At 43.8% G+C, this 27,412-nt stretch overlaps 2 protein-coding genes across 14 annotated transcripts in view; one reads left to right on the top strand and one right to left on the bottom strand.

Moving 5' to 3' along the window:
* Med12l (mediator complex subunit 12L) overlaps positions 1-27,412 on the bottom strand; it is a 315,356-nt gene that overhangs the window by 118,258 nt on the left and 169,686 nt on the right. The window lies entirely within an intron of this gene.
* On the top strand, positions 227-18,687 carry Gpr87 (G protein-coupled receptor 87). The gene is given in 3 exon segments (NM_001437983.1): positions 227-455; positions 12,993-13,124; positions 17,555-18,687. Coding segments are annotated over 2 exon segments (1,077 nt in total). The 5' UTR covers positions 227-455; positions 12,993-13,090; the 3' UTR covers positions 18,598-18,687.

Here is a 27,412-nt window from a genome sequence, read left to right as displayed (position 1 = left end):
AATAATGAAATAAAAATCTCCCTTGACCTGGAATTAGAGCTGATTAGGGAGACCACGCTGAGTCTTCATCCCCCACTCCCACCCCGGCTTCTGACACTGACCTGCCCTCTGGGTGTCTTCAGGTGAATCACCCCAGATTCCTGCCGGTTCAGGAAATGTTCTGCCCCAGTCTAAACCTCTCTCTGCGATGTGAGTCATATACAGTAGCAAGCAAGCAAGTTGCTCCAGTTGTTCATGGGCAGGGCGGTTTGAAAGGTGCCCCAAAGGACACTCTTCACAGGGCGGCAGAGCACCCACCGTCTTCTCGGGCAGAACAAAGAAAATGCCGGTTTCCATCTAGAAAACCTGTATTCTTGCTAACCTTAGTTTTGAGATCTACTCCTGCTTAAGAGATGAGAGGGAGCCTGATTCAACTTGAAGACAAGTGAACACCCAGCCGGGCACCACAATGAAAGGTAAATGAAGTTGGTTTATTTGTTGGTTTGTTTTCCATTTTCTTAAAAGCAGTGTTTGATGGCATACAGCACTGTTTAGGAATGTGACCGTGTGTCTCCTTAAACAAGAGTTTTGAGGAAAAGGTACAAACCGGGGTGAGGGTTGAGTAAGACCCATGTATCTCCTTGGAAACCAAGACCAAGGTGCTTCCCATTGCCCAGAGCAAAAGAGAAAAATGTGTTGCTAGTCATGACTATTTGGTGAAAACACCTTTTAAAAAAAAACCAACACATTTACCTCATTATGTAGGTAAAACAAGATGCCTTTTATTATTGCTCCAAAAGACTCAAAAGTTTTATGCATGTAATTTTAAAGGCGATGAAAAGGGAAGATACTTCTATGTCTCGTTTGGATCAAAAGAATCATGGTTTTCTCATTCTACGGCAAAGCACAGAGCAATCCTCACGCTGGAGCCTTAAGCAATCGTGTTAAAACATGTCAGGCGGAGCCCAGAGAAACTGCCAAGCAACTCCCAGACTGAAAGCAGCAGCTCTGCTCCAGAGCAGACTCCTGGAGAACGGCTCACGTCCTCAGGGTGGACAGCAGAAAGCCAGCAGGCAGGTTTTGCCTCTTCTACGCAATGACTTTAAGGGACAGATGAGCGTAGGGTAGAGCCACTTTCTGGTTCTTGGTTTCAGATTTTAGCTCTGACAGAACCTTAGATCTCGTTCTCAACTTTTTCTCATGATAGTCAAAACTTACAAAGTTTTCTCCCATAATTTAAATCTGAGAGTCCGACTTACAAGCACTGGGAACATCGACAGATCTGGCTTGATGCTAGTAGATCTACAGGTAGGTGAGGCACAGGCTAAGTTGCTGTTTCACTCCTTGGCTCTGCCCCTGTGAGTGTCTCTGCCTCTGTGAATCTGGGAGTTCCAGTGTCATTGTCTGATGCCTTCACAGGATCTTGTCTGCGGGTTACTGCTGCTGACCCCTGGCTTTGCTGGTTTTCTAAGGTTGTGGCAAAGGGACCAAGGGCCAATCTGGGCCGATCTAATTCGGAGCTAATGAGTTCCATATTTAAGGATAGAGGCTGGATATGTGTGGAGGGGGCAGCCATCACCAAGCCCGGAAAGTGAGGAGTTGTGTGGTTTAGGTGGTCCACTGGGAAAGATTACTGCTTTGGAGGTGTGGAAGAGGGAAGCTAAATTAGAATAAATGTTTTTATTCAGAGTGTGTCCCCACTACGGTCAGCCTGCTTTGCTTTGCTTTCTTTTTGGTATCTTACAGCTTCGCATTTAATAAATAAACATATTTCATACTATCTCTAAGAGAGCATCACAGAAAGTTAACACAAGACACGAAAATAACCATCCGCTAGTTGTATGCACTTAAACGAACCCGCAAACAATAAAACTAGACGAAAAACATGAAAGTTCCGCAAGGTCCAGAAAAGGGGAAGGAGGAATGCTGAAGGAATGCGTGAGGTGAGACCCTGGTGGTCTTCTGGGATCCTGGGGCACAGGGAGGGGCTGTAGTTTTGCTTTAGATTAGGAAACTTGGGACTCGGCTGACAGGTAAACTGAGGGACTGGAGATTCAATGAGATTCTCTTACACCACTGGATTCCCACAGACCAGGTGAAATGCGTCAGTATGGAGGAAGAGCTACCAAAGAACACCAGGTTCAGGCAACAAGCAGCAACCCTTATAGAAGCCCAAGTCTTCTCCAGTTCTGTCACTAGCTTGTTCCATGATGCTACCCAAATCTTGGCCTCTTTGCATCTGAGATTCTTGCTTTGTGAGATAGAGATGAACACTGTCACTGTGCTCCCCGACCATGCCTGGGCAGTTTTACAAGGCAAACACTGGGACCTGGTGCAGCTCTTAAAGTCATAAACATCAGAGGCACAGATAACAAGGAAACGTGACGACCGACCTGGCTGTTGAATACTAGATGAACCTTGACATCAGTGTGCACACAGATGGTGACTCAAGCTCCCAGTGTGAGGCAGTAGTTAAGGCCAGGCCTAATCTCACCTGGCCATGATTTCTAAATGCGCTTTTTATGGCAAAAGGAAGCAGAGTAGAACATCTATTCTCTATCCAGTACTGAACTAGCGTATTTTACATTTTATTAACACACATTACTGGCCAAAGATGAAATTTTATACCAAAGTAATTGAAATAAGAACTCTGTAGCTATCTGCAAATTGTCATTTCTAACCCCACCCTCCTTTCTAACTAGAGAGGCACATTTCCTTCTCTCACTTTCCCCTCTTCTTTGAATACTGACCCAAAAGGGATTTCCTCCTCTTCCTCATTCCCCTCCTCTCCTCTTCTATCTGCTTCTGCTAGACCTGTGGTTTTTCTCCCAAATTCTAACAAACTGTCTTTAAACTTAGGCAGGAAGGAAGGAGGGAAGGAAAGAAGGAGGGAGGGAGGGAGGGAGGGAGGGAGGGAGGAAGGAAGGAAGGGGGAAGGAAGGAAAATGTAAAGGAAGGAAGGAAAAAGGAAAGGAAGGAAGAAAAGGGAAAGGAAAAAGGAGGGAAGGAAAAAAGAAAGGAAGGAAGGAAGAAAGAAAATGATTAGGCTGTAATTAGTGCAAAACATCATCTTACGCCCTCATTAGTGATTGAATGTACAATTCTCTCCCTGGCTGTAAGGAAAACAGGCAGATGCAGCACACCAGTGAGGAGCAAACTCTGAGAATGTCCTCTGCCTCAGCCAGCTTCCTCCATCCACAAACATTTCAGTTGTGTCTAAACTTACTACTAGCTATTGCTCCTCTTCTTTGGGTGCCTCGTAAGACCATCTAGCTGTGCTAAATTCGTTAAACCGTGATAATGCTTCTTAGGTGTCTCAGAGGAGGCCCCAGATTACAATCTGACCTCAATAGCAGTTCACCTGGAAGCAGTTGCAAGGCAAGGTGTAGAGAATGCAGGCTTCAGAATGACTGATAGCCAGATCTAAGCTCTGCCCCTCAAGAGTGGTATTAACAGGAGTATGTGGCCCTGTAGCACCAACCATACAGACTTGCTGACAGAACAGCTATAAGCCTCAACTTCTGCAAGAGAAAGAGTGGGAAGAAGAGTTCTTACAGTGCCCAGCGGCATCTCTTAGGGTTCTTGTGAAGTTTCTGTGCCAGGCAATGCCTCATACAGTCCTTTGTGAACTGCTACACGGCTCTGACAGAGTGCTTAGGTAACCTACACCACTAAATTCATCTGTAGTAAAGAACCCAGTGCCCTTTTAATACATTAAAGTATACGTAAAACAGTTTAGAGGTCTGAGACACGAGGAAAAGCACTGGCCCGCTGGCAGAACCCTGTGGCTGCTTTCACCCCAGTTCACCTGAGACTGAGCAAAGGCTTCTGAGACGCTAGCGGGTTTGCCTGAGGCCTGAACAGACTCTGATCAGACAAAGGAGCGCTTTGGAGGGCATACCATGGAGTGAAACTCTACTTGTCAAATCTGCGAGTAGAGTCACTGTCCTCTAATTAAATATCCTGTACTGAAAATGACTGCGGTAGCTCCGGGAGCAAGGTCAGTATTCCAGGGAACAACAGACACTAAGTAACTCAAGGTCCCTGTTCCAAAGGAGCTTCCTCCAGAGCCAAAGTGTTCACAGGAGAGCTGGCGCATTCCCACAGATCACAGTGAGAACCAAGTGAGTCATGCTGAGGGCAGCGGCTTCCTCTGCGTAGGGTGAGCTGAGAGCTGCCATTTTCTTTGGGGGTGGGTGACCTGCCCTTCCAAACCCATTCCTTTCATAACCACCAGCCTCAGAGATTGCAAAAGAAGGCAGAAAATGAACCATTTAAGGTAGGCTCATGTATATGTTAAGACAACTGGGCACATTAAGCAGAAATCTCACCGCTGGGTACACTGCTGCACTTCAGGATTTGCAGGAACGTACAGTGTCTTAGGGCAACTCTAGCTATGAGTCTGTTATTGGTGAATCGTATTGGTTTAAACTGTTAGTGTTGAAACTGGCATTTTAAAGACGTGGTGAAAAATAGTAAGCGGGATGTCAGCATTGTCTAAGTGTTACTGATTTTGAGAACAGTTATTTTAAATCTGCTGGAAAGTTATGGCTCAGGTCTGTAAGCTGATTGCTGAAACAACTGGAAAAGAAAAAGAACTGAGCTGTATTTATTTCTGTTTTGTGGGGTTGCAAGGAGGAGGAGGAACAAGATTAGACAAGTAGTCACCCTTCTGAATGAGTGTGGTAAGACAAACAGCTAATGAAGATTAAAGAACGTGTAAAAACAGCCAGCGTGTGTGGAGAGGGCAGAGTGGTACACTAGTACCACCCCAAGGTGTAACTGCATCGGAAGATCACGGTGATCCACTTAAACAAACCCAGCAGTGAACAGCTGCTGAACAGCGACATCCCTTACATGCTCTCGCCCAAAACGCTCGACCTACCTGATGGGTGCAAACAACAAAAATACTGCCTAAGCAAAATTCAAAACTGAACAATACCACACGACCCTACGCCTAGAGTCACCAGTTTGACACTTCCAATTTTACCACTATTTTTTCTCTTGAAAACCAGAAAAGGTATCTATTAGGTACACAGCAGTGCCCAACGTCATGTTGGGGCACAGTGTTGCTGTCTCTCTGTTTGCATTCGGTTTACAGCCCTTACGAAACCACATGCCAGACAGCTACTGATTAATTAACCAGCCTGTGCAGAAGCCATTTCAAGCATTCAAAACTGCAGGCATCTGAGAGACACATGCCATGGGACACTGAACCGATTTTTTCTGGCTTTTGCTTCCCTTCCCTTTCTAAACTGAAATAGACTTTCGAGAATTAGGTACCCCAGAATTTGTCCCACTGTGACAGCGACAAATATTTCTACCTCAAAGTTTTTCCCCATCCAGCTCTTATCAGAAGATGCATATCCCATACTGTCCCCTCTCCTCTTCCACAAACAATGCGATTTCATGCCAACCAAGTGCTCCTTCCAATGTTCTCATGGGGTTAGCCCAGGTATTTAAACTCTGTGTGGTCCAAATGCACCCACGTACGTACGTACGTACGCACGTACATACATACATACATACATACATACATACATACATACATACATCATCCATATGTTCCTACAGTATATGTATGAGTGCATATATGCACACACAGAGAGAGAAACAGAGAGACATGCATACAGAGACAGAGAGACAGAAAGAGAGAGGAGAGAAAGAGAGAGTTGGGGGCAGTGTTAAAGATCCTTACTAAAATGTCAGTATAAGAATATGTATGATAGGGGTTGGGGATTTAGCTCAGTGGTAGAGCGCTTGCCTAGGAAGCACAAGGCCCTGGGTTCGGTCCCCAGCTCTGAAAGAAAGAACCAAAAAAAAAAAAAAAAAAGAATATGTATGATAATGGGTGGGGAAGATGCTCAATTTGTACTGCACTTGCCACTCTATCTGAGAACCCACAAAAAAGGCCAGGCATGGTAGCTTCAATAATAGCAGGACTGTGGAGACGGAGACACATGGATCTACTGGAACTCTCTGGCAGCCAGTCTAGCCAAACACCAGCCTCCATGACAGAACCTGTCTAAAATAATGAAGCAGAGAATAACGAGGAGGACACTGTTGACCTCTAACCCCCACACATACAACAGTCACCTATGATCAGGCCTGTGTCCAAACATACACACAGAAAGACAGACAGCCTGTGGCAGGCAGGCAGACAGACAGACAGAATACAGATGACTTAGAAAACAAATGGTGGGAAATTTAAAGTGGCACAAAAAGGTGAGTTCACCAAACTCTCCCACCCCCACCTACTTCAATACTGGAAAACCTGAAGCAATTGTACCTATATGGGAATCAGGACTAAAGAATTAAATATGGATCCCCTCATTGTAATCCTGAAAGAACCACACTCTCAGTGAGCAGACCAGAAAGAAGTTTCTCCCCTGAGTCCTCATACCACACTGAGGCTGTCCAGCACCAAGTGCAGTGCAGGCAAAGCCATCCTGCAGAGGCGGGGCGAGAGGGTGTGATGGAGGTCAGGCTCACCACTCACTTGAACATGCTCCCCTACTACCACTCCATCGATAAAGAAAACTATAGAGAAGAAAGGCATACACAAGGAAAGCTTCTGGTTCTCTCTCCCCAGCTTACGTGATTCTAACTTTCAAAACGTCCTTAGTACCAAATTGGTTGAATCATTTATAAATAGCCTTTGGACCAATAAAAGGTACGTTCTTATGGCCTAATCTAATACACCAACACCAATTTAGAGGAGAGTTTAAAGATTCTGAAGAAATAAACATTTCAAATCAATTATAAGTCATGGCTAAGTTGTAAAATTCTCTATACTCACAACAACAAAACAAGAAACAAAAACAGAAAAGGAATCACCCAACATTTTACCAGCTTATAGATTTCAATTAAAGAGAAAATGCCATCAAATTAGGGGGAATTGATAAAAATGAAGGGAAACCTTGGGATTGTCATCAATCAACTAAATTCCAGGTCCTGTAAAGATTGGGAGAAAATAAGGAGAGAGATGAAATGAGTATCCTCTCCAGACAAGTTATATTTGCTCTGTCCTGTCTAAAGACAGGATTTAATGCCCATGCAATTTTATCTGTCAATAAATCATATGGTCTACCGCAGGGGACTTATGAGTGTCATTTAGCCCGGGGCATGAAAGCAGCTGCCCCTGCATCAAAGGCCCCATTCCAACTCAGTCAGCCCTCTGGATGATGCTCCTTGCTCCTCAGCTGCTGGCTGTGATCTCTTAGCAGGCTGGGACTATCCCTTCTTATACATGTCACTGCCCTTGCTGACATAGCCTGGAGTGACCACCAGCACACCACGGTACCGAAAACCATTTGCATGGTGAACAGGGAAGACATCCAGAGGGCAGCATATAAGTTAGACTGAATAATTACCAACAACCTACGTAGCACACAAAAGAGGGAGTCCTGAGAGAGAAGGCCTTGAGCCAAAGGGCAGGTGGGCAGGGGCAGGTAAGGGAGATTATGGAAAGCAGTAAACAGCAAGGCTCCTAATTCCAACTGGGAGTTACCATGTTTATCTGACAACCAGAAAAATTAGCCTTACCCATCCAAGGACCATTGTTACGAAGTACTATGAGTTGAGAATACACTCAAGTAGGAATTACTTTGAAAGATAAATGTACAACATGAAAGGAGTTATATGTTTTCCCCACATGTACCTGTGGGGATGGTGTGTTTGTTTTCTGTGAGAGAAGAAAAATGAGGTGGGTGGGGGGAAGGTTTGATGCTGACAAAACGCATAATGTCTACACAAGCTAAAAACTCCACTTTGGAATTTTCAATTTGCTAATAAAAAGGTGGGGGCACAAATAAAAATGTTCTCTTAGGTTAGGTACTGATTCCATTAATGTAAATAACATTAAGCTTAAATATGGTGGCCTAATTCCATTACAAAAAGAGGAGACTTAGAACCAGCAAGTTACCTTTCTCCCCCACCCCCAGATCTTTAGCTGTGCTAGTATATTAATTTTTGGAAATATTCATAGTTATTCATTTATTATACCAACCCATGAAACTAAAAAGGATTCTTGGGTTAAATCCTTAAATTTCAGAATTTATTCTTCCTTTCCGCAGAGGCTTTCTGCCTGATGCGTTTGTGTTTTTATCTTTACCACCGCAGTGTAGGCCCCCACCGGTATTCCTACATGTCTTGTAGGCTTAGTGTACTCTCCGGCAAGAAAGTAAACAAAACATTGTGCCGCAATTCTCACAATTAAGAGATGTGACTTTCCTGAGACAAGCTGCAAAGCAGATAATCAGAAGGAGACAAAGATAGATTCTGTCACTTGAGATAACCGCCACCAATACCAAGTCTAGAAGCTTAGCAGCGACTGCACTTTTAACGGGGTTTCATCTTTCAGACTGTGGCCAGATGGTCAACAATGCAAGTTATGAAGAAGCCCACAGTTGCTGTCCAGCAGGACATACCTGCAGGCTCCTCCCACCCAGGAGGGAGGGGTTCCCTGGCTTGAACAAACAGCTCCCCACCCAGGCTGAGATCCAACCCAACAAGTCTGAGAACAGATCAGGGCTGTGTGGACTACAGAGCTGAGCGTCCACAGCAGCAGTTCACGGTCCTGCTTGATGAGTGCCCTCTGGTCATTCCATCACCTATGTGGAGAGCAGTGGTCTGACTCCAGCACGGGCCCCGGTTCCATCACTTGTAAAGTAGTAAGAGCAGGACGCCCATCTTTCTGATCATGAAAGCAGTTCAACAGTAGGATGGAGATCCTAATCTTCACTAATGGGCCACAGTAGAGGGTTAATCCTAAGTCCAGCTCCAATAGGTCAGGAGTAAAGTCTTGGCTGTGAATTTCAGAGACAACTCGGGGTGCACCAGCTATTATGGTCTACAATCCCAACAGCACCAGGAAAAATCACCTCTTAGGTATGAAAACCATGATTTCTTACATCCTTTTTTTTTTCTGGTGACCACAGAACTGGGACCATTTTACATTATTCTAAATGATAGCCACTAATGCAAGAAAAATCAGGAATTGGGGTAGGAAAAAAATATAGTCATATTTATAGTTTCAATGTAGTCACGTAAGGGTAAATGATAACTAGAGCAGACCCAGGGTTGAGCAATCAAGTACCTGTAGGCCGGAGAGGCAAAGCTTGGGAGAGGAAGGCCTACCAGGGAGTGCCAGCACCTGTGGGCAGGAGCCTCTCCCATCAGAAATAGGCGGTTGATGCCCAGTGTTAACTGCTCTGCGGAAGCTCTTCTCGACTCTCAGGACAAGATCCCATCTGGTTTCTTTGATGATTCCTGATACATGTAACAGTGTTCCTGCCAAAGAAAACTAGACTGCATCTGGAAAGATTAGCAGTTCCTTCGTGCTTGGGTCAGGAAGACATCATACCCCTTCCTCTACCCATACCCCTGGCAACTTCCTAGCCTCTAAAATAAAATGAAGACTCAAAATTCATCTTCTTTTTGATCCTAACACAGTATAACAGCAAGAACTGTGATCAGCTTTCGTCAGACTTGACATGAATCCCAGCTATATCCAGTACCTGCTGTGTGAAGCAGGGCAAGTCAATTAGAGTCTCTCAGCTTATCTTTCTACAGGGCCAGGAGGATAACATATTTAGGTCATGGGACTGTTCTAGACAAGCCTTGTGCTCAAGAGTCTAAAAGCAAAAACTACTGAGCGTGCATGCATATATATATATATATATATATATATATATATACATATATGTATGTATGTATGTATGTATGTATGTATGTATGTATGTATCTCCTTTCCCTATACCCTCATTTAAAAATAGCCAACAGAAAAGCACTGTCAACTAGGCAAGGCATGGTATTGGTGGGTAGCTGAAAAGAGCAGGTCAGGTCTCTAGGCACCGATACCATCTAGTCCCGAACACCTGAGAAATGTTCTCAGCTTGATTCATCAAGCAGGCACCACATTCTTCAGTGGTTTCATCAACTGTCAGCTAGGGGAGCAGTAGGAGGCAGGACAGGAATCCCACCCATGAATGAGTTCCTCTGGAACACAGCCCTTCACTCCACCCGAAGCAATCTTTATAAGGAGCGGTGGGTGTCAGGACATGCAGAGGCTGCAGGGCACACCGCCATGAGCACTCCTGGAGGCTGAAAGCCGAGATGCAGATGGGGTAGAGTGGCAGCAGACAGAAGGGATGGGCAGTGAGTGTGAAGAAAGAAAGAGCTACCAGTTCCTTCCTGAGAGGTAGCTGAGGCTACAACAAAGCGCACAGCAGTCACAGCTCAGACCAAAGGGCAAGAACCCATTCCACCCTGTGCCTTAAAGTCCATCTCCAAGTCAAACTTTGTGTCCGTGATGTACAATAGGAAGCGCACCACAGGCAACTATGCTGGCTTCTATGCAAAATGGTTCCTGGCCTTTGCTTTCATATTTGAGAAAATAGAGAGTCGGGAAGTTCAAAAAGCACCAGGCTGGAAGTCATCCAAACGCTTGTTTTCTGAATTTTATCATGGCATCACCATGGCTAGAAGGCAGGATAAGTCATTTGGATTTTTTGTTTACTTGCTTGCTTCTACTCACATTGGGAAAGTATAATTTTACAATGACAGGCACTAAACGGTATGCTTAACAAACTCTTCCATTAGTCATAAAAGCAGTTCAATAATACAGACTTGCTTTTATACCATCTCCACCTCCAGCCTCACTTTCTCCTTCCCAGAACAGTCACAGTCAAAGAACTGTCTGCAGCTGCTTCTCCGCCATGCCAGTGTTACTCAGCCCTGGGTCATCAGACATCTGCCCCACCAGCCTCCTCTACACGATCCTGGCACACATGAACAGGACTCCTTCCCATGCACTGAGCTGCCCTTTGTCAATTGACTTCCCTATGGCAAAGTGAAGTCACATGTCCTCCTTTCTTCGATGCTCTTTTTGGTCTACTTGCCATCACTGTCTTCTGATAATTCCGAGCCTCTGGTACACCGTGTGCACTCAACCCCGTGCACTCCGCTGCAATTGGAGCCGTTCCTCAAGGGCAGGTCAGCCCTCTATGCAGCTACAGTGATGCTGATGAAATGTCCAGCTGGACAAATCTTTCTGTCTTAATCGTATGGTGTCCTTCTTTACAGTTCCTTTATAAAATTTCGCACATTCTGAATGCAAATATCCCATTAGAATCTTGAAATGGAAATGTCTTAGAGTGTTCTCATTTCTGCACCCACCATCTAACTCCCTGTTATCTTTCTACTGCTACTGATGGACCTGAGGAAAGTGAATCAGGAAAGGAAGACTGTAAGACCTGGGAATTTGCTTAAATAATTTTCCATTTCAGGGAACAATAATGTGGCAATTAAAAGTAGGATTTTGACTACTTGTGTTACATTAAAAAGAAGAGAGACAGCATTCAAAATAATTAAACCCCTAAATATCTATATTCTAGTAATCAAAAAACTTCCTTCTGAAGCCTGCTGCATCCCAGATACTCGAAGTATTCAAAGGGGGGTACAGGAGCAGACATCTGTCTAATTTCTCCAAACTGCCGGTTTTAGAGGGAATGAAAGGGATCCTTAAATTTGAAGGAATGAACAAACAAACAAACAAACAGTATTTCTTCTATCTCCTGCCACACTCCAGACTTAATGTATGTGATGCTGCAGACAGGAAAGCCACAGACAAGTCTCCCCTCCTACTTCTAGGACTCCCACATCTCACAGTGCTCTGTTCCTGCTGGCTCAGCAAGCACTCAGGGGAAAGCCCGGAGTGTGCACTGGTGGGGATGGCAGCACTTGGAGGCTCTCCACAGCTTTGTGCATGGGAACGTCCCCAGTGAGGGTCATGAAAGTCCCACATGGTTTCAGTTCATAAGAAACAATGTGACTTCCCTTTGAGCAAACTGCTCACGTGCAGGTTTCCTTTAACTGTACACTCCATAGCAGTCCTCATGATGCCTTCGCTATCTTTGTCAATTTCTGAGAGAAGGCTAGGAACCCAACATACACCTGGTTATACAGGAGGAGTCAGGAGAGAAACTTTCAAAACGTGTAATACTGCAACAGCACATGCTTTCTGCTCATCTTTTCATAAAGCGTCTGAAGGACGGAGAGCAATTTACACAAACACATTACACACCAGACACTAAACCCAGTTACATAACGATCTCTAGTCTAATGCTGGGAAAAGGAATATGGTTTTCACAAGGCAAAACAAACGAGGCAAATATTCAAGTGATATTAAATCCGTAATAGAAATCTACTTATGAGGAAGATACATAAACTCATGTGACTTTGACAGAGATGTCGGCACAGTTCTAAAGAGGTCATGGGGACTGAAGTCACATTAGATTACAGGCAAAGCGGGAACCCCGGGGATCACAGAGTGCTAAATCATCACAATTCCTCTATCTCCAGCCTCCACTTGGCAGCCCACAACCATCTGTAGCTCAGATCCTACAACTTTTTCAAGTCTCCGTGAACATGATGCACAGACATAAAAATGATACATCTTTTTTAAAATTTTTTTATTTTAAAAATTCTTATACTTATCAGAGTTAGGTCTTTTAGAAATAGCCATCTGCAATTATATATTGGTCTCATCATATACATGCATTTATTATGTGATCAGGTTTTTTTTTGTTTTTTACGGGATGTGATGTACAGATAAAGTTTAGACACATAAGCGGGGACTTCAGTCTGTTAGGGCAGTGTAACAGAGTATTCTGCACAGTCCTCATTGTATTCCTGTGAGACTGCCATTGGCATTACCACGACAGAGATGCAAATCCCTAAATGACGATCGATGTTAACTAACTTTCCCGAAGTCACACAGTGGCATCCAGGTGATACCACACAGACATGGTCATACTTCATAGCAAACTGGAAAAAGGTATACAAGTAGGTTAGTCTCATGTGGCAACGGTGTTCAAGTCCACACTATTTTTCCTAATCACAGAATGTGACAATGTTCCTTTTGTTGGTGGTGGCTTATTGTTTTCACTGAAAGAATACTATGCATGAAAAGTTCTTACCAACGCTCCCCTGTTTCATTGTTCTCTCCCTAGAAATCAAACCAGGAATAACCTTTGCTGAATCCGTGCCTCACCTGTCCCTGAATGTTTCTTGACATGCATCTTGACTTACCGTACATCACAACTAGAGAATGGGGCTCAACCTGACGCTTGCAAAATTACCAGGTAAGCCAAAAAAAAAAAAAAAAAGACACAAAAGACCTGAACTTTTAACGTGGCTTACGGGAGCTAAGTGGTAGTTTAGAACCAACTAAAACCATCTCCCATTCTATAAACAAGAGCAGTCACACGGGAGAGCATCACAAAGGCAAGCCCTACTGTAACTGATTTAAAACCTTAGTTAATCTCAACACTATCTTTAAAATGGAGAATGATTAACTGAATATTTTAGAAAGATCTGTTAAGCCCCAAATAAAATACATATTACTTTCCATATTTAATAGTCTCCATCAAGGTTCACTGAGGCTCCCCAGGAGGCCAAAAGCAACATCTACCTGCTAGACTAGATAACTAATTAGAAAACGATCCTACAAGGGCCATTGTGCCATGGATCAGCACCCTATAATTTATACAACTTTATTATTTCACTCCATCTGGTAGGTAGGGCAGTGACATATGTTGAGGCTTTGATAATTTGTGTCAGAGGGACACACCCCAATGAACAATGGAGTAGATTCACCTGAGGCAAAGGTGCTAAGATTCTGCGCCTCTGCCTCAATCCCTCCCACTCAAACTGCATACAGGAGAGACTCTAAGAGTAAATGGTCATATTACACATGGACGGCTGTGAGGAACAGTCTACCTGGACTGGGCAACATGGATGTGGCCATCGAGAAACCTGAACAGTGCAACAGAGAATTTGTAATTGTGCTAAATACTGGGCTAGATTTTAATCTAAAAGTCACCCAGAGTATACTATCTGGTACACACACACACACAAACACACACACACACACCACCACCACCACACAAATTTTCTCTCTCTCTCTCTCTCTCTCTCTCTCTCTCTCTCTCTCTCTCTCTCTCTCTCTCACACACACACACACACACATACACACTATATCACACAAACACACTCTCTCTCACACACACACACATACACACACCACAAATTTTCTCTCTCTCACACACACACATACTCTCTCTCTCAAACACACACACGCACACACCACACAAACAAAACAAATCTCTCTCACACACACACTCTTCTCCTCTCTGTCTCTGTCTCTGTCTCTATCTCTGTCTCTGTCTCTCGCTCTCTCTCTCTCTCTCTCTCTCTCTCTCTCTCTCTCACACACACACACACACACACACACACACACACACACACCAAAATAATTCACAGGACTAGATTTCTTACTTGCAATTCCATGTTTAAAGTTAACCAAGAAGCTGTGGGGGTGACAAATTGTGGAAGAGTCTAGCAAAGAGTCATCATTCAGTACTAAACCCTGTCATAAACAAACAGGGACTGCCATCCTAGTGAACACCAAATAGTCTTTCTACTTTAAAAGCAATTTCGAGTTTTTCTCATTGAATTACCAAGCTATGAATCATTAAAGGACGTCCCTAAATTGGCTACATTATTTACTAGAAGAATAACAAACTTAAACCCGGAGGGAAATAAAGCCTTTTTCTTTTAATGACTGATGTTCCTAAGTAGGAATGATGAAGATGCAAATGTGTACTTTTCCGGGGAAATGTGAAGGACCATGGAGAAGGCATGCTGTGAGTAGCTGACAGGGGAAAGCAGGAGGCTGAACTGACTTCAACTACAGACAAGCACCCCCCCACCCCGTGCTTGCTACAATAAGCTCTGGAGCCTGTCAGAGCAGCACACCGTGGTTTATCCTGCTCCTTGGGAGCCATGGTTGTCTAACATTACATTCGCAAAACTGCCCAGAAGAGGCTTAACTACCTGCTTGTTTGAGACCTGTTGTAAATCTGGAATTTGTGAATGAAGTAATAACCAGGGCTAGGCTGATCCCATGGAACTGGGGAGGTCTGTACTCCCAAACACTAATCCTAATGCTGAGCTAAGGTAAATACTGCAAGAAAACACAACGGCAAGCAAATGTGAGGCTGTCTCAAAGCCACAAACAGGTCCAAAACCGCTGTGAAGAAGTTACTCATGCTAGAGGGGTTTTTGTTTTTGTTTCTGATTCTGCCTTGCGTTTTGGTTGTTTGATTCTTCTGTTTGGTCTTGTTAGGAGTTTTTTGTTTGTTAGTTTGTTTTTGTTTTTAAACAAGACAAAGCTCATACACAGACTTCTTCTGATATTCTGATTAAAGACTATCTTTAATATTAACTACAACTGCTGGGTAGATTAGCATTAAATAAGAGTGCTTGTGTCTATAATAAAGCCTTGGGAAAATAATAATAATGAGATATGGAAGACACAAATCGACCAGGAACACTGGGGTAGCATGTGCTCTTCTAGGCCACAGTGGATATCCGCCTAACCAGGTTGCTAACACTAACAGCTGAAATCCGCCATCCCCAGGAGGATAAAGCTACTGCACTCTAGTCACGTTTGCAATGGCTCTGAAAATCAACTCCTATCTCATTGCTACACCACACAGCCATCATTTCAAGAGATGACATCGCTGTCCCTTCTTAAGGTCTGCCCCTCGGCTGAGCCCTTTAGTCGTGATTCAAACTTACGTGGCTGGCTGCACTTCCCTAAGAGCACAATCCGCCGTGAGATGAAAGCACCCATTAATAGCTTAATTGGGTAAATCAATCCAAGTGGTATCTAAGCCTCCCTAAAGCTGTGCTTCTTACCCTTTGAAGGGCTTCGAATGCCGATTTGGATCTTCTGAGACCGAAGCCAAGACTATACTACTTTATTAACACAAAACAGGCCTCAGTGACAGGTTCAAGGCATCAATCAGTTCAAGCTGGAGGCTGGACACGGCAGCTGAATCAGGCATTTTTAACTTGTAAAGCTTAATAGTACCATCAGTCTCACAAGAGACTGGCATAGGTATAAATTACTAACCTGTGTAAGGACGTTTAGGCCAGAAAAACCAGTTTTTAAAAACACAGCAAGGACTGGAGGGAGGAAAAGCCATCAGAGAGGGAGAGGGCTCCTGAGGAGGCTGCTCTGACTTCAGGTGGTAATTTAAAAACCTGATTTTGGATCATAACCATCAGCAGCACTGCCTTTCCTATTTCAAGAAAAGAAGACATTAGCTAGTAAACATCCATGCAGGCCAATAGGAGCTAAATACGCACTGTTCCTTAAACAAACAAACAAAAACATCATTCCAAACCGTAATTAAAATGAAGTTCTTATGAACTAGTGGGAATTTAAATAATCAGAACGATCTTCCTTATATCCCTACATCTGAAACAAGAGTTTGCAAGCTGTGACAGTTTCTGTTGTCTACAAGAGCAGATGGCGAGATGTGCTTGTCAAACAGCTGAAAGAGCTACTGAGGAAATGGCTTCAAGACAAACTGGAGAGGGAGGAAGCTTCCAAAGCATCAACTGCCTGTGCAGGGAGGGAGGCCAGAGGGGAGGAAGAGTGGGGAGGAGACTGCTCAGTGCAAAGCTCAGTGGGCAGCTGGTCTGTCAGCCCCAGAGACTCTGCCTGAATGCACTTCCCATGCAGCGCACCTCCCTGCTGGAGAGTGCTGGGAACCAGAGTGACATCAGGAAGAGTGGCGATGGTCCAAGGCTGTGCATCCCTCACACAACCACCATGTCTCCCACGGGACATGAGAGACCGCTCACAGAAGCTGCCTACATGCCGTCTCATCAGTTAAACAAGGGCGGCGCAATGAAAACTTTAATCGTGTACACCAAAAATTAAAGAAAAAAGCAAAGGACCTCTGCAAATTCATAATAAGAATAGAGGGTATGAGCTAATCTTGCAAATAATAACAAAAACAGTATCCCGCACATAGTTTTACATAATTTGCTTCTTGATAATAAACTTGAACACTTAACAGAAATGTAGTTTGTTTTCAGAGGTTTCTTTTCAGAAGTAAAGAATTTGGTTTATGGTTTACTCCGTGATTTTCTGTGACTGTAGAGCTTAAAACGTAGGCAGTAGTAATGGGACGGACTGTGTCTAAGGATGCACTCATGTAATTTCCATGCTCTAGTTTTATTGTCTTGGTAACAGAAACTTCAATCCCCTGCCCCAGGTTCTGTTGATTCTATGTGTATCAATAGTGCGGATACAGTATATTCATTTTTAATAGGATGTCACAGAGACTCAAAGGATCTTGAAATGTGGGGAAGGGGAATCCACCATTTATTTGGCCACTGGAAAAAAAATTAACCAGAAGGTACTTTAAATCTTGGCATCGGGGGCTGGAGAGGTGGTGTGGAGGTTAAGAGTACCTCAGACTCTTCCTGGGTACTGAGTTGACAAGTGAACTCCAAGTCAGGAGGTCATAACTGCAGTTCTAGGGGCTCAGAGCCCTTCTTCTGATCCCTGTAAGCGCTGCATATGCGTGATAGACACTTACAGAGACAGAGACATACACCTGAATAAATCTTTTCGACAGTTTTTATACCCATTCAAAACAGCTCAGTGCTAAGGGAGGTGGCTGTTCTGACATGAATGTCTCTCCTTTTTCAGGTAATGAATTATACAGCCAAGCAAGTCACACTGCAAACAGCACGATCGAGGGACATGGGAAGAACTCCACCCATCACAACGAGTTTGACACCATCATCCTGCCGGTGCTTTACCTAGTTATATTTGTGGCAAGCATCCTGCTGAACGGTCTGGCTGTGTGGATCTTCTTCCACATTCGGAATAAAACCAGCTTCATATTTTATCTCAAAAATATAGTAGTAGCTGACCTCATAATGACCCTGACATTCCCGTTCCGAATAGTCCGTGACGCAGGATTCGGACCTTGGTACTTTGAGTTTATCCTCTGCAGATACACCTCGGTTTTGTTCTATGCAAACATGTATACATCCATTGTGTTTCTTGGGCTGATCAGTGTTGATCGCTATCTGAAGGTGGTAAAGCCTTTTGGTGACTCTCGCATGTATAGCATAACCTTCACCAAAGTCTTATCGATTTGTGTCTGGGTGATCATGGCTGTTCTGTCCTTGCCAAACATCATACTGACTAACGGTCAACCAACTAAGGAAAACATTCATGACTGCATGAAGCTTAAAAGTCCGTTGGGAGCCAAGTGGGATATGGCTGTCACCTACGTGGACAGCTGTCTGTTTGTCGCTGTGCTGGTGATTCTGATTGGATGCTACATAGCCATCTCCAGATACATCCACAAATCCAGCAGGCAATTCATAAGTCAATCGAGCCGGAAGCGGAAGCATAACCAGAGCATCCGCGTGGTCGTGGCTGTGTTTTTTACCTGCTTCCTCCCGTATCACTTGTGCAGAATCCCCTTCACTTTCAGTCACTTAGACAGGCTCCTAGATGACTCAGCACACAAAATTCTCCACTACTGCAAGGAAATGACACTTTTCTTGTCTGCGTGCAACGTGTGCCTGGATCCGATAATTTATTTTTTCATGTGTAAGTCATTTTCAAGAAGGTTATTCAAGAAATCAAACATAAGAACCAGGAGTGAAAGCATCAGGTCGCTGCAAAGCGTCCGAAGATCAGAAGTGCGTATCTACTATGACTACACCGATGTGTAGGGACTAGAGGCCAGAGGGCCTTTTCCTGTTGGAATCAGTATATAAAAGTGTAAATAAATGTCTCTTTGTATTATTCTGGCTGAAGCCTATCAAATACATAGATTTTTTTTTTTTTAAGTATAGAAATGACAAGATACTGGGACATAACTTGGGACAAAGAAAAAAGTTAGGAAACGAAAACTTGTGGGATATCTTGGAGCCTGCAGGGGTCGAGGAGCAGACTGGTGAGTGGTTGATTGGCAGGTGAATGTCGTTGTACCTGCCGCCAGGAACTCACTCACTGTAGCTACAAAGTCACTTCTGAAGAGAACTCACAGAATAGAGAATTGTTGAGGTGAATATTTGAAAAATAATTAGGAGGCCTATGAATTCTAGATACCTTCAGCCAATTCTCTCCAGTGTTCTTATCAATGATGTAGTTGGTACAGTGGGAGAATGGCTGAAGGGACAGTCACCCATGTTTTCACAGTGGACACTAATAATGTCACCATCAGGTAACTCACTTTAAATAAGCTATCTCAAAGAAACAAATAGGATTGGATATTATAAAAATTTCTGATAAAACATCCGACTAATATTTGCCAGTCTTTCATCCTTGATGACGGTTTCATAAGATATTTAAATGCTCAAGTGGTAGAGAAGAAAATATGGAGGCCTACCTAACGAGTATATTCAGTTTCTCAAAGTCATTCATCACTTCTGTTTTAACAAAAATAACATATTAATAAAACATTCTTCCCAATAATGTATGCCCAACAAGAATATCATTAGCTTAACTATGCAACTGTAAAGTGAAAGGTATAGTTTGCTGTTATATCAAACAGTCCAACAGTAGTCATTTAAATGCTGGGCTTTTTTCTCTTGGCCAGTAATACACCATTGAACGACTGTGTTGCTCAAAGTTGTATTGGTACTGCCAGAGGGTCACATCTGATTTCGTATTTAAAAAAAAATGTATTACGTGTATTTATTTTGTGGGGGCGGGGCTGTGGGATTTGTGAGTGCTACAGTACTCACGTGAATGTCGGAGGACAACTTGCTGAAGTCGGTTCTCTCCTCCCAAAATGAGGGAGTTAGGACTGAACTCAGGTCCTCAGGCTTGGAAACAAGTTTCTTTATTAGCTGAGCCATCTCTCCAGCCCCTGGTCTATTTTAACACTGTACTCTAAACTGAAGAAAACCTCAACACGAAGAGTTAAAATATGCTTACTGATTAAAAGACACTGTATTACAAGGAAGATGGTTCAGTGGGTGAAAGGGTCTGAAATCGAGAAGAAGGTGGGCACAGTAGCATGGCCCTGTAATCCCTTTTCTCCTACAGCAAGACAGCAGACAGAGGCAGGAGAATCCCCAGAGATTACAGCCCAGCCAGCTGGGCATATGCAGCAGTGAACAGGAAGGGCAAACACTCAAGGTTGCTTTCTGACCCCCACGTGTATGCTGTGACGTGCATGTTGCATTGATATAAGCACATGTACATGCATGCATGCATACATACATACATACATACATACACACATAATTATACATAAAAATTATTACAAGTGGGCACTATAGTGACCAGATAAAGCGTACACATATTACTGACTATTGTACTTCAGTTATATTCTAGCAAACGTCAAAATTCTGAGAAGTGAGCAAAGCCGAAGTTAAAGAGCATGATGAGGGCCACCATTAGGCACAGAAGCAGTGTAAAAGTCCAGCCCACTGAGGAAACATGCCAATTTTAGCAGAGGACATTTTATGAAAGGAGGTAAAAGAGCTGATAACTTTTATCAAAACATTACTCTCTCAAGATTTCAGCTCCCTAAAATGAAAATGACTCAAGGAAGTTAATTCTGTAGACACTGTTTGATCACTGGCATAGTTAACCCCAGCACCAAATGTGTGATATACTCAGTAGGTCCACACGGTATGTTTCCGGTCGGGTGCTGAGAGCAGATGGCAGACTAAGGCCTCCTACTGCCTTCTGCAGAATGGCCAGGAAGAGGCTCCGCTACCTGGGCATGAAGGAAGAACACTACTGCTGCCCGGAAGTCCTTCAGGCCAGCCTCTACTCTCCCCCTTTATTTCTCTCTACCATAGCACAGCACCCAGTCAGAGAGCTCAGGAACAGCACTGTAAGCTTCGGTGTTGGGGGCATTGTTAAATGCATGGCCCTCTAGAACCTCGGGACCAGAAATGACTTCTTTCCTGCATCGACTGCCTCTCTGCAGCACTGCAGTCCTCCCGGTTTTCTAGCCTAGGCTTCAGCTCAGGCTTCAACGCTAAGCCTTTTAAAAATGTGCTAAATCTCATTTGCTATCTGTAAGCTGGCTACCCCTGTGGTTACTGGGCACATTTAATGAGAAGTGGGTCTTACTTCTCGGAAATGGCACTGTCAAATCAGCGGCACGACTCCAAACACTGACTTACGAAAGAGTGGGCAGAACTATCTCCACTTACAGAAGTCATAAAGTCTATCTAAACTGTAGCTTCTGCTTTACAGCAACACCCAAAAAACGGCTTACCCAGGCCCAACGCTGAACAACGTAACAGTAGCAGTGATACAATTTACGCTGCTGGAGGTAGAGAGCAGCACACAGCGTTCTACTCAGCGCAAAGAACTATGAATTCTAGTTGAGGGCTTTTTTAAATGGAGGTTCTAAAGTAGCCTCAAATAGAAGACAGAATATTACTTGGGGCTTTTGAGTCACATGGGTTGTGAAACCTTTATTTGAAATTGTCGAGACGAGAAAGATTTCAGGTTTCAGGTGCTGGGTGTGGGAATATTTGTACACAGCTGACAGGAGAACATCAGGATTTTCTGAATTATAACCACGAATTCATTTTGCCTCATGTGCGGCCTCCCACACGTCCTGGGAACACTGTGATGCCGTGATCAGTGACCGGTGCTCCGTGACTGGTGCTTCTGCCCTGCTGAAGTTGCTCACATGGTGGCACTTGTGCTATCGAGTCCAATGCCAGAGCCTTCCAGATTTCTCATTCTGGATTAGGGGTGGATACCTGCCCAATGTGTAGGCAAAATTTTACACTCCTCTCATACAGAAATAAATACTATATTCCTTCTTTCTTAAATGGAGAAGTTCAAAATGAAATTTTAGTATTTTTTTTAAATTATATTTGAAGAAACTGATTTTATATACTAAGTTCAGTTGATTAAACCACTTCTTATCTCCTTATTTCTCATTATAAACACTATGCCAGTATTTCTTTCTCAGATAAAGCTTCAGGGACACAGTGCCTAGGAAAACACATTCATTTAGATAAAATACTCAAGATAAAATGTGTGTGGATGTGTGTGAGTGTGCATGTGTGTGCCCACGCATGTGGGGGGGGGGTAAAATTTATTGGCTTAAACTTACAACCACATAGAGGGACATATATTAGGAAAAATAAAGACAGGATGCATTAAAATCTGATGACCAATTCAATGTTCTAAACAGATCGATCTCTCTCTCTCTCTCTCTCTCTCTCTCTCTCTCTCACACACACACACACACACACACACACACACACACACACTCACTTAAAACTCCACAAGAAACCAATAACAAATCAATAAACACCTAGCACATGCTACACAAAAGAACAATGTGTTCAATGCGATGTAGAACAATCTTTAATTATCCCTAATGGTTTCTGAAAGGAAGCACTCCTAAGACAGACCGACCGGTTTGAAATTTCAGCTGGTGACAAAGCAGCTAGAGCCTTCTCTTAGCCTCCACCACCATCTAGTGGTAAAGCTAATAAACCTTGTATTCTATGTCCTAGCCCTTATGTTTGCAAGTTTTTAACCTGGAGTAACCTTAAGCAGGGTGAGGGAGAAATGTCTGAGAGGCGCCATCAGTGCCATCAAGAAGTTAACATATGTCTGCAAAGGGAAACAGTCTAAAAGACGCAAGCCACCTGGGGACTTGACAGAATCACGGAGCAAATACTGACTGCTCTTTCTGAATTAACAAAGAAAATGTCCGAACAATAAATCAACTCTGTGCTTTTCACATTGCTGTGTGCTTTGAACGCTGACCGCCTTTTACTTACTCTCTGTGCTATGATGCAGACTGACCATGTTTTCTGTAGCATGCAGAACTACCATGCTCCTTGCAGACACCGAATCGGGCACATTTCAAATCAACTGTGTATTCTGTACTTTCAATACCACGAGACACACAGGCGCTTCTTAGGTCAACTGGACACTCCTCATTCTACCACATTTCCCTCAACAATGCCCAGAAGTCCCTAAACAGCTGAAGTCATCTGGCAGAACGCAGTCATCGTTCTCAAAGCTGGCTGTTAGTTTTATTTTAATTTTACTTTCTTATATTATTTTCATTTTCTCTCAATTTCACATCTCAAATGGTTACTTGTCATTCTCTTGAGGTGCAGTCACCCTCTGATGCTCAGTTCTCCCTTCTACAGCCTATTTTTAAAATGCCCTGTTACTGTTGGTAAACAGCAACACAGGTACCACACAGCTTTAGCTGGGGTGTCAGTTACTTTGCTGTTGCTGTGATAAAACATCAGAACAAAAGAAACCAACAGAGAAAAGTGTCTTTGGTCTTATGTTTCCAGGAGATGAGTTTTCTGTGGTAGGGATGCACGGCAGCCAAAGGCAAGCATAACCACCAATCTTGAATGCTTTACTGTAAACACGAAGCAGAGAGGGTGTACTAGACGTAGGGTATGGCCCCATAAACTCTATTTAGCCTCAACGTCTAGCCCCATAATTCACCAGCAAGAGTGCACCCCCTAGACTTCCTCAACAGTACCACCAACTGGGCCCCTGTGCTCAAACGCTCAATCTGCAGAGGGCGTTTCTTATTCCAGTCACCCCTGTGGGTATGCATAAAAATAAACTTCACTGTGAAAGATAAATTCTCTACTGATGTATTTTTCATTCATGAGGAAGTTTAATGGCTTGCTAGCCACAGGAAGCAGGACAAGCCTTGACCGTGGAAGACTGCCCCCTATTTTGAATATGCCAATTCACCAAAACCAGCCATCAGGCACTAGGAGGATAATACACACCCCAATTTCACGAGATTTCCTCTAAGGTACTGGAATATAATGAGAAACCTGGAACACGTTCCTGAAACACTCCAATCGGAGAGAACAGCACGCCTGGGTCTAGGTAACACGGAACACAAGAACCTGCTCCTGCTAGGTCCTGGAGTCAACACAGATCAGTGGTCAAAGCAAGAAATCAGCATCTTTTCAAAACCCTGCTGTCGTTTACTCATAAAAGCGATGTGAAGAAACAACCCAGTGAACTGGTTAGTCAGTTCCAAATTCCGTGCTATTTACAAGACTGTACAACATTTTCTTGACTATAGTCAACAGCCCCATCCTTCACCTGGCCTGGTCCTTCTTCCTCACTGACATTAGGAGCCCCTCTAGTGACCGGGACCGGTGGAAAAGTCAGTCCTATACAAAGCCCGACTTGCAGGCCTACTTCAGGTCTGAGGGCAGCTGTCAGGTCCCACAGAGGGGCAAGGGTTCTGAAAATGAGCAGACATGGTTCCTGGTATTTACTGCCACGACCTAAAGCTGATGATGGCACAACTACAGACAGCACCACATCCGAGGCTGACCGCTGCCGTGATTTCCCTGCTTCTGTGCGCCCACTTCTCAGACTTGAACACTAATGGTTATGTGCTAATGGAATTCAAATGGTTCCCATTTACTGAACACCCCATACACACTCTGCTGTCAACTGTGTAACTAGTATTATTCCCAATCACAACATAAGGCGACTTGCCCCAAGGTCACACAACCAAAAGAGGCCATGGTGATACTGTGCCCATCAATTTTGTCTTCAAATGCTTAAGGCATTAGAACAACTTTTTACAGCTCGTCTGCTTATATGATCAACTGTTGATAATACGGGTGGGTGGCTGAGATGTGCAAGTAACATTTGGGTTTGAGTTAAGAGGCTTATTTTTATTTATTTATTTATTTTTATTCCCTCAAAAATTATCCTATAGTTTATTCTCAAAACACAGATACTTCGAAGTAAATGTCATTGCGCTGGCACCTCAACAGAAGTGGAAGAGAAAGACCAACTAAGCACACGTGAGTCCATGTTCAAAACACACATGTAAAAGCATGTTCACATCAGCGCTGTGTAACTTGTAAATATGCACCCTGGGACAGGAAACAGGGACTCAATGAACCTAGACATTCCCTGATGAGATTCTACCATGTGAAGAGAATGACAGACCTCCTGTGATGGTCTACGATAGGAAGTGTGTGATTCCCATTATGTCCGAGATGGGTTCTGAACTTACTCTCTTATGATGTCACCCGGCATATAAATTCTAAATCCTCATTCTCAGTTGAAAGGCATGCCTTCTGATAGGTCATATGCTATGAGCATACATTCTTATCCAAACCACTTTGCTTTTCTTGCTATAAACTCATGACCTTAAGCTAGATAATGCATAAATGAAAGTGGTGATCTAATGGTTGGAAAGTCCCAGATGAAGGAACATGTAGATTTCTCAATGACAACACGTTAGGGAAGAATGTGAATGACAGATGTTAGGGAACACCGGGTAACACTGTTTCACCATCCCTGAGACTCACACAAAAGCGGAAACAGGGATGTGTCTTTAATGGCCCATCCCTACAAAGAAATTTGAGCTTCTTTTTCACACTGATTAAACTACCTGGCAAACTACCAGACAAAGCACCTTGCCAGCCTTGGTGCTGCATGTTTGTAAACCCAACAAAGGAGAGGTGGGAGAAGAAAGGTGAGCTCAAGGTCATTCTTGACTACTCAGGAAGTCTGGGGCCAGCTTGAACTCTATGAGATCCTGTCTCAAATGACAAAAGATACCCCAAACTACAAAGAAGATAAGCTGTTACACTCAAGGTACCAACTAAAGAGATGAGCAATGTGTACAGGGTTAGTTGAGAAAACCCACACACAATCTAGAATTATGTGCTTTGCCTGTATCAGTTTGCTGAGGAAAGAGAAAATACCCCTAAACAGTTAGAGAAAGCACACAGCCTGGCTTGTGATCACTGGAGAACTTCCTCTAACTTGAACTTAACCCTCAGGCAACTTCCTGAAGTCTCCACACCACAAACTGGCTGAGCTCTGCTCCTCCCAAACGTCCCCACAGCATGACAAGCAGCCTTTGTTTTCCAGGACAACTCTGAGTTTATCTCCTACATAATTTCTCCAGTTTCATCCCAGCTGGGGACTCATCGGAGACTTTCCAAAGCTTCCTTTCCAAACTCGTTCCATCCACTGACAGAAGAGATCAGCAGTGAGAGTCCTAATAAGTGAACCACCTCACCAAGAGAGTTAGTTGCCTTACCCTCCCATCCCCAAGCTGTCCAGGGTAAACTGTTAAGCATGTCTGGCTTCAGACCCCTACAAAACAGGCTCTGAAGTGCAGAGACAGGAGCGGAGAGGTGATGACACGGGAGGATGACAACTGCAGACTAATTCCACGCCTACACCTCCCTTCACTTACATGTAGAACAGAGCACTCAGTGACCGGCCCCTGCTCCCACGAGAGGTTTCTAGTATTCACTAAACAGTCTTTTAAGTACTTCCTATAGTGCGGGACACTGAGGATATCACACCAGACAAGCCCTCAAGGACAGTCACTGCCCAGCCTCGTTAAGAATGATTCCATAACAGAGGTTCCCTTAGAAGTATCCAAACACTTCCAAACATGGTGACAGTTAAGTTCCCTTCTGGGATCGAAGCGGGTAAGGGAAACATGATGTTTCTGACTTAAGTTAAAACACAGAATACCTGCTTCTGATTTCTTGACATCTTTTTCCAAAAGGACGCACAAAGATGAAACAAACACATGTGCTCGAGTTTCCGGTTTGTAACAATTAAGGTTCTCAACTTTGAACTTTTGCTGACATCAAGGCTTGAACTTGGTCAGATTCCAAGAACATCAAGATCCTGCTGGAGTGGCATCTGGCTAACACTGAACTGTGCTTCATCAGTACCCACATCCAAGTGAGGCCCTGTGAGCTGTCCATTACCATGTAAATGCCCCCCACAGGAACTGTTTTCTACACTGGCATCCTTCAGCCTGCCAGAAGGTGGTGGCACCACGTTAGACATTTGCTCCTCTATCCTGCTCACACGAAGGAACAAAACGAAAGCCGATGCCTACGGCTGTCCACAGCCGATGCCTAAGGCTGTCCATCTTCAGCAGAGCCGTCAACTGACAACACAAGACTTCTATCACAGGTCAGAGAGAGAATAATGCCCCCATGCTTTATTACTCCAATATAGCAGGTTCCAGCAGGATTTAGTGTGTCACACAGGGAAGCACAGCCATGCTCTGAATGCAATGTTTCACAGCAAGGTCAGACTTTTTAAAAGCACATTTCGAATTACTTTGGCAGACATCCTTCAAACGCCCAGCACGTGGAATCATGAAGACCACAGCATGACATGTAAGACCCTATGCCTGTGCCATAGAGTACTCATAGTTCTTTCAATACCATGTCGCTGGTCAGGACTCCATGAACAGCATCTTCCCTTCCAAAAGCACTGCACACACTGGGATCAATGTTCAAACTTTGCTTCCTAGGACTACCAAAGTTTATACACACTGGCCTTTGCCCCTAAGCTTCTGTATCCTTAACCCAGAGTGCTTCTGGATGCCTGGTGGACTCCTGTTTATATAAAGCCAAGCACCTACAAACACATGCACTACCATAAGCCACATAACAACAAAGCCTTTCTTAAAAGAACTTTTAGAAAACTTAGATAACTAGGGCCAGTAAGATGGTAAGGGGGTGTGTTCAGGCTCGGCCACCTAAATGCAATCCC

This window comes from Rattus norvegicus, chromosome 2, assembly GCF_021556685.1.
Source record: "Rattus norvegicus strain SHRSP/BbbUtx chromosome 2, alternate assembly SHRSP_T2T, whole genome shotgun sequence".
Taxonomy (NCBI): domain Eukaryota; kingdom Metazoa; phylum Chordata; class Mammalia; order Rodentia; family Muridae; genus Rattus; species Rattus norvegicus.
This window is presented reverse-complemented; position numbering and strand designations above follow the sequence as displayed.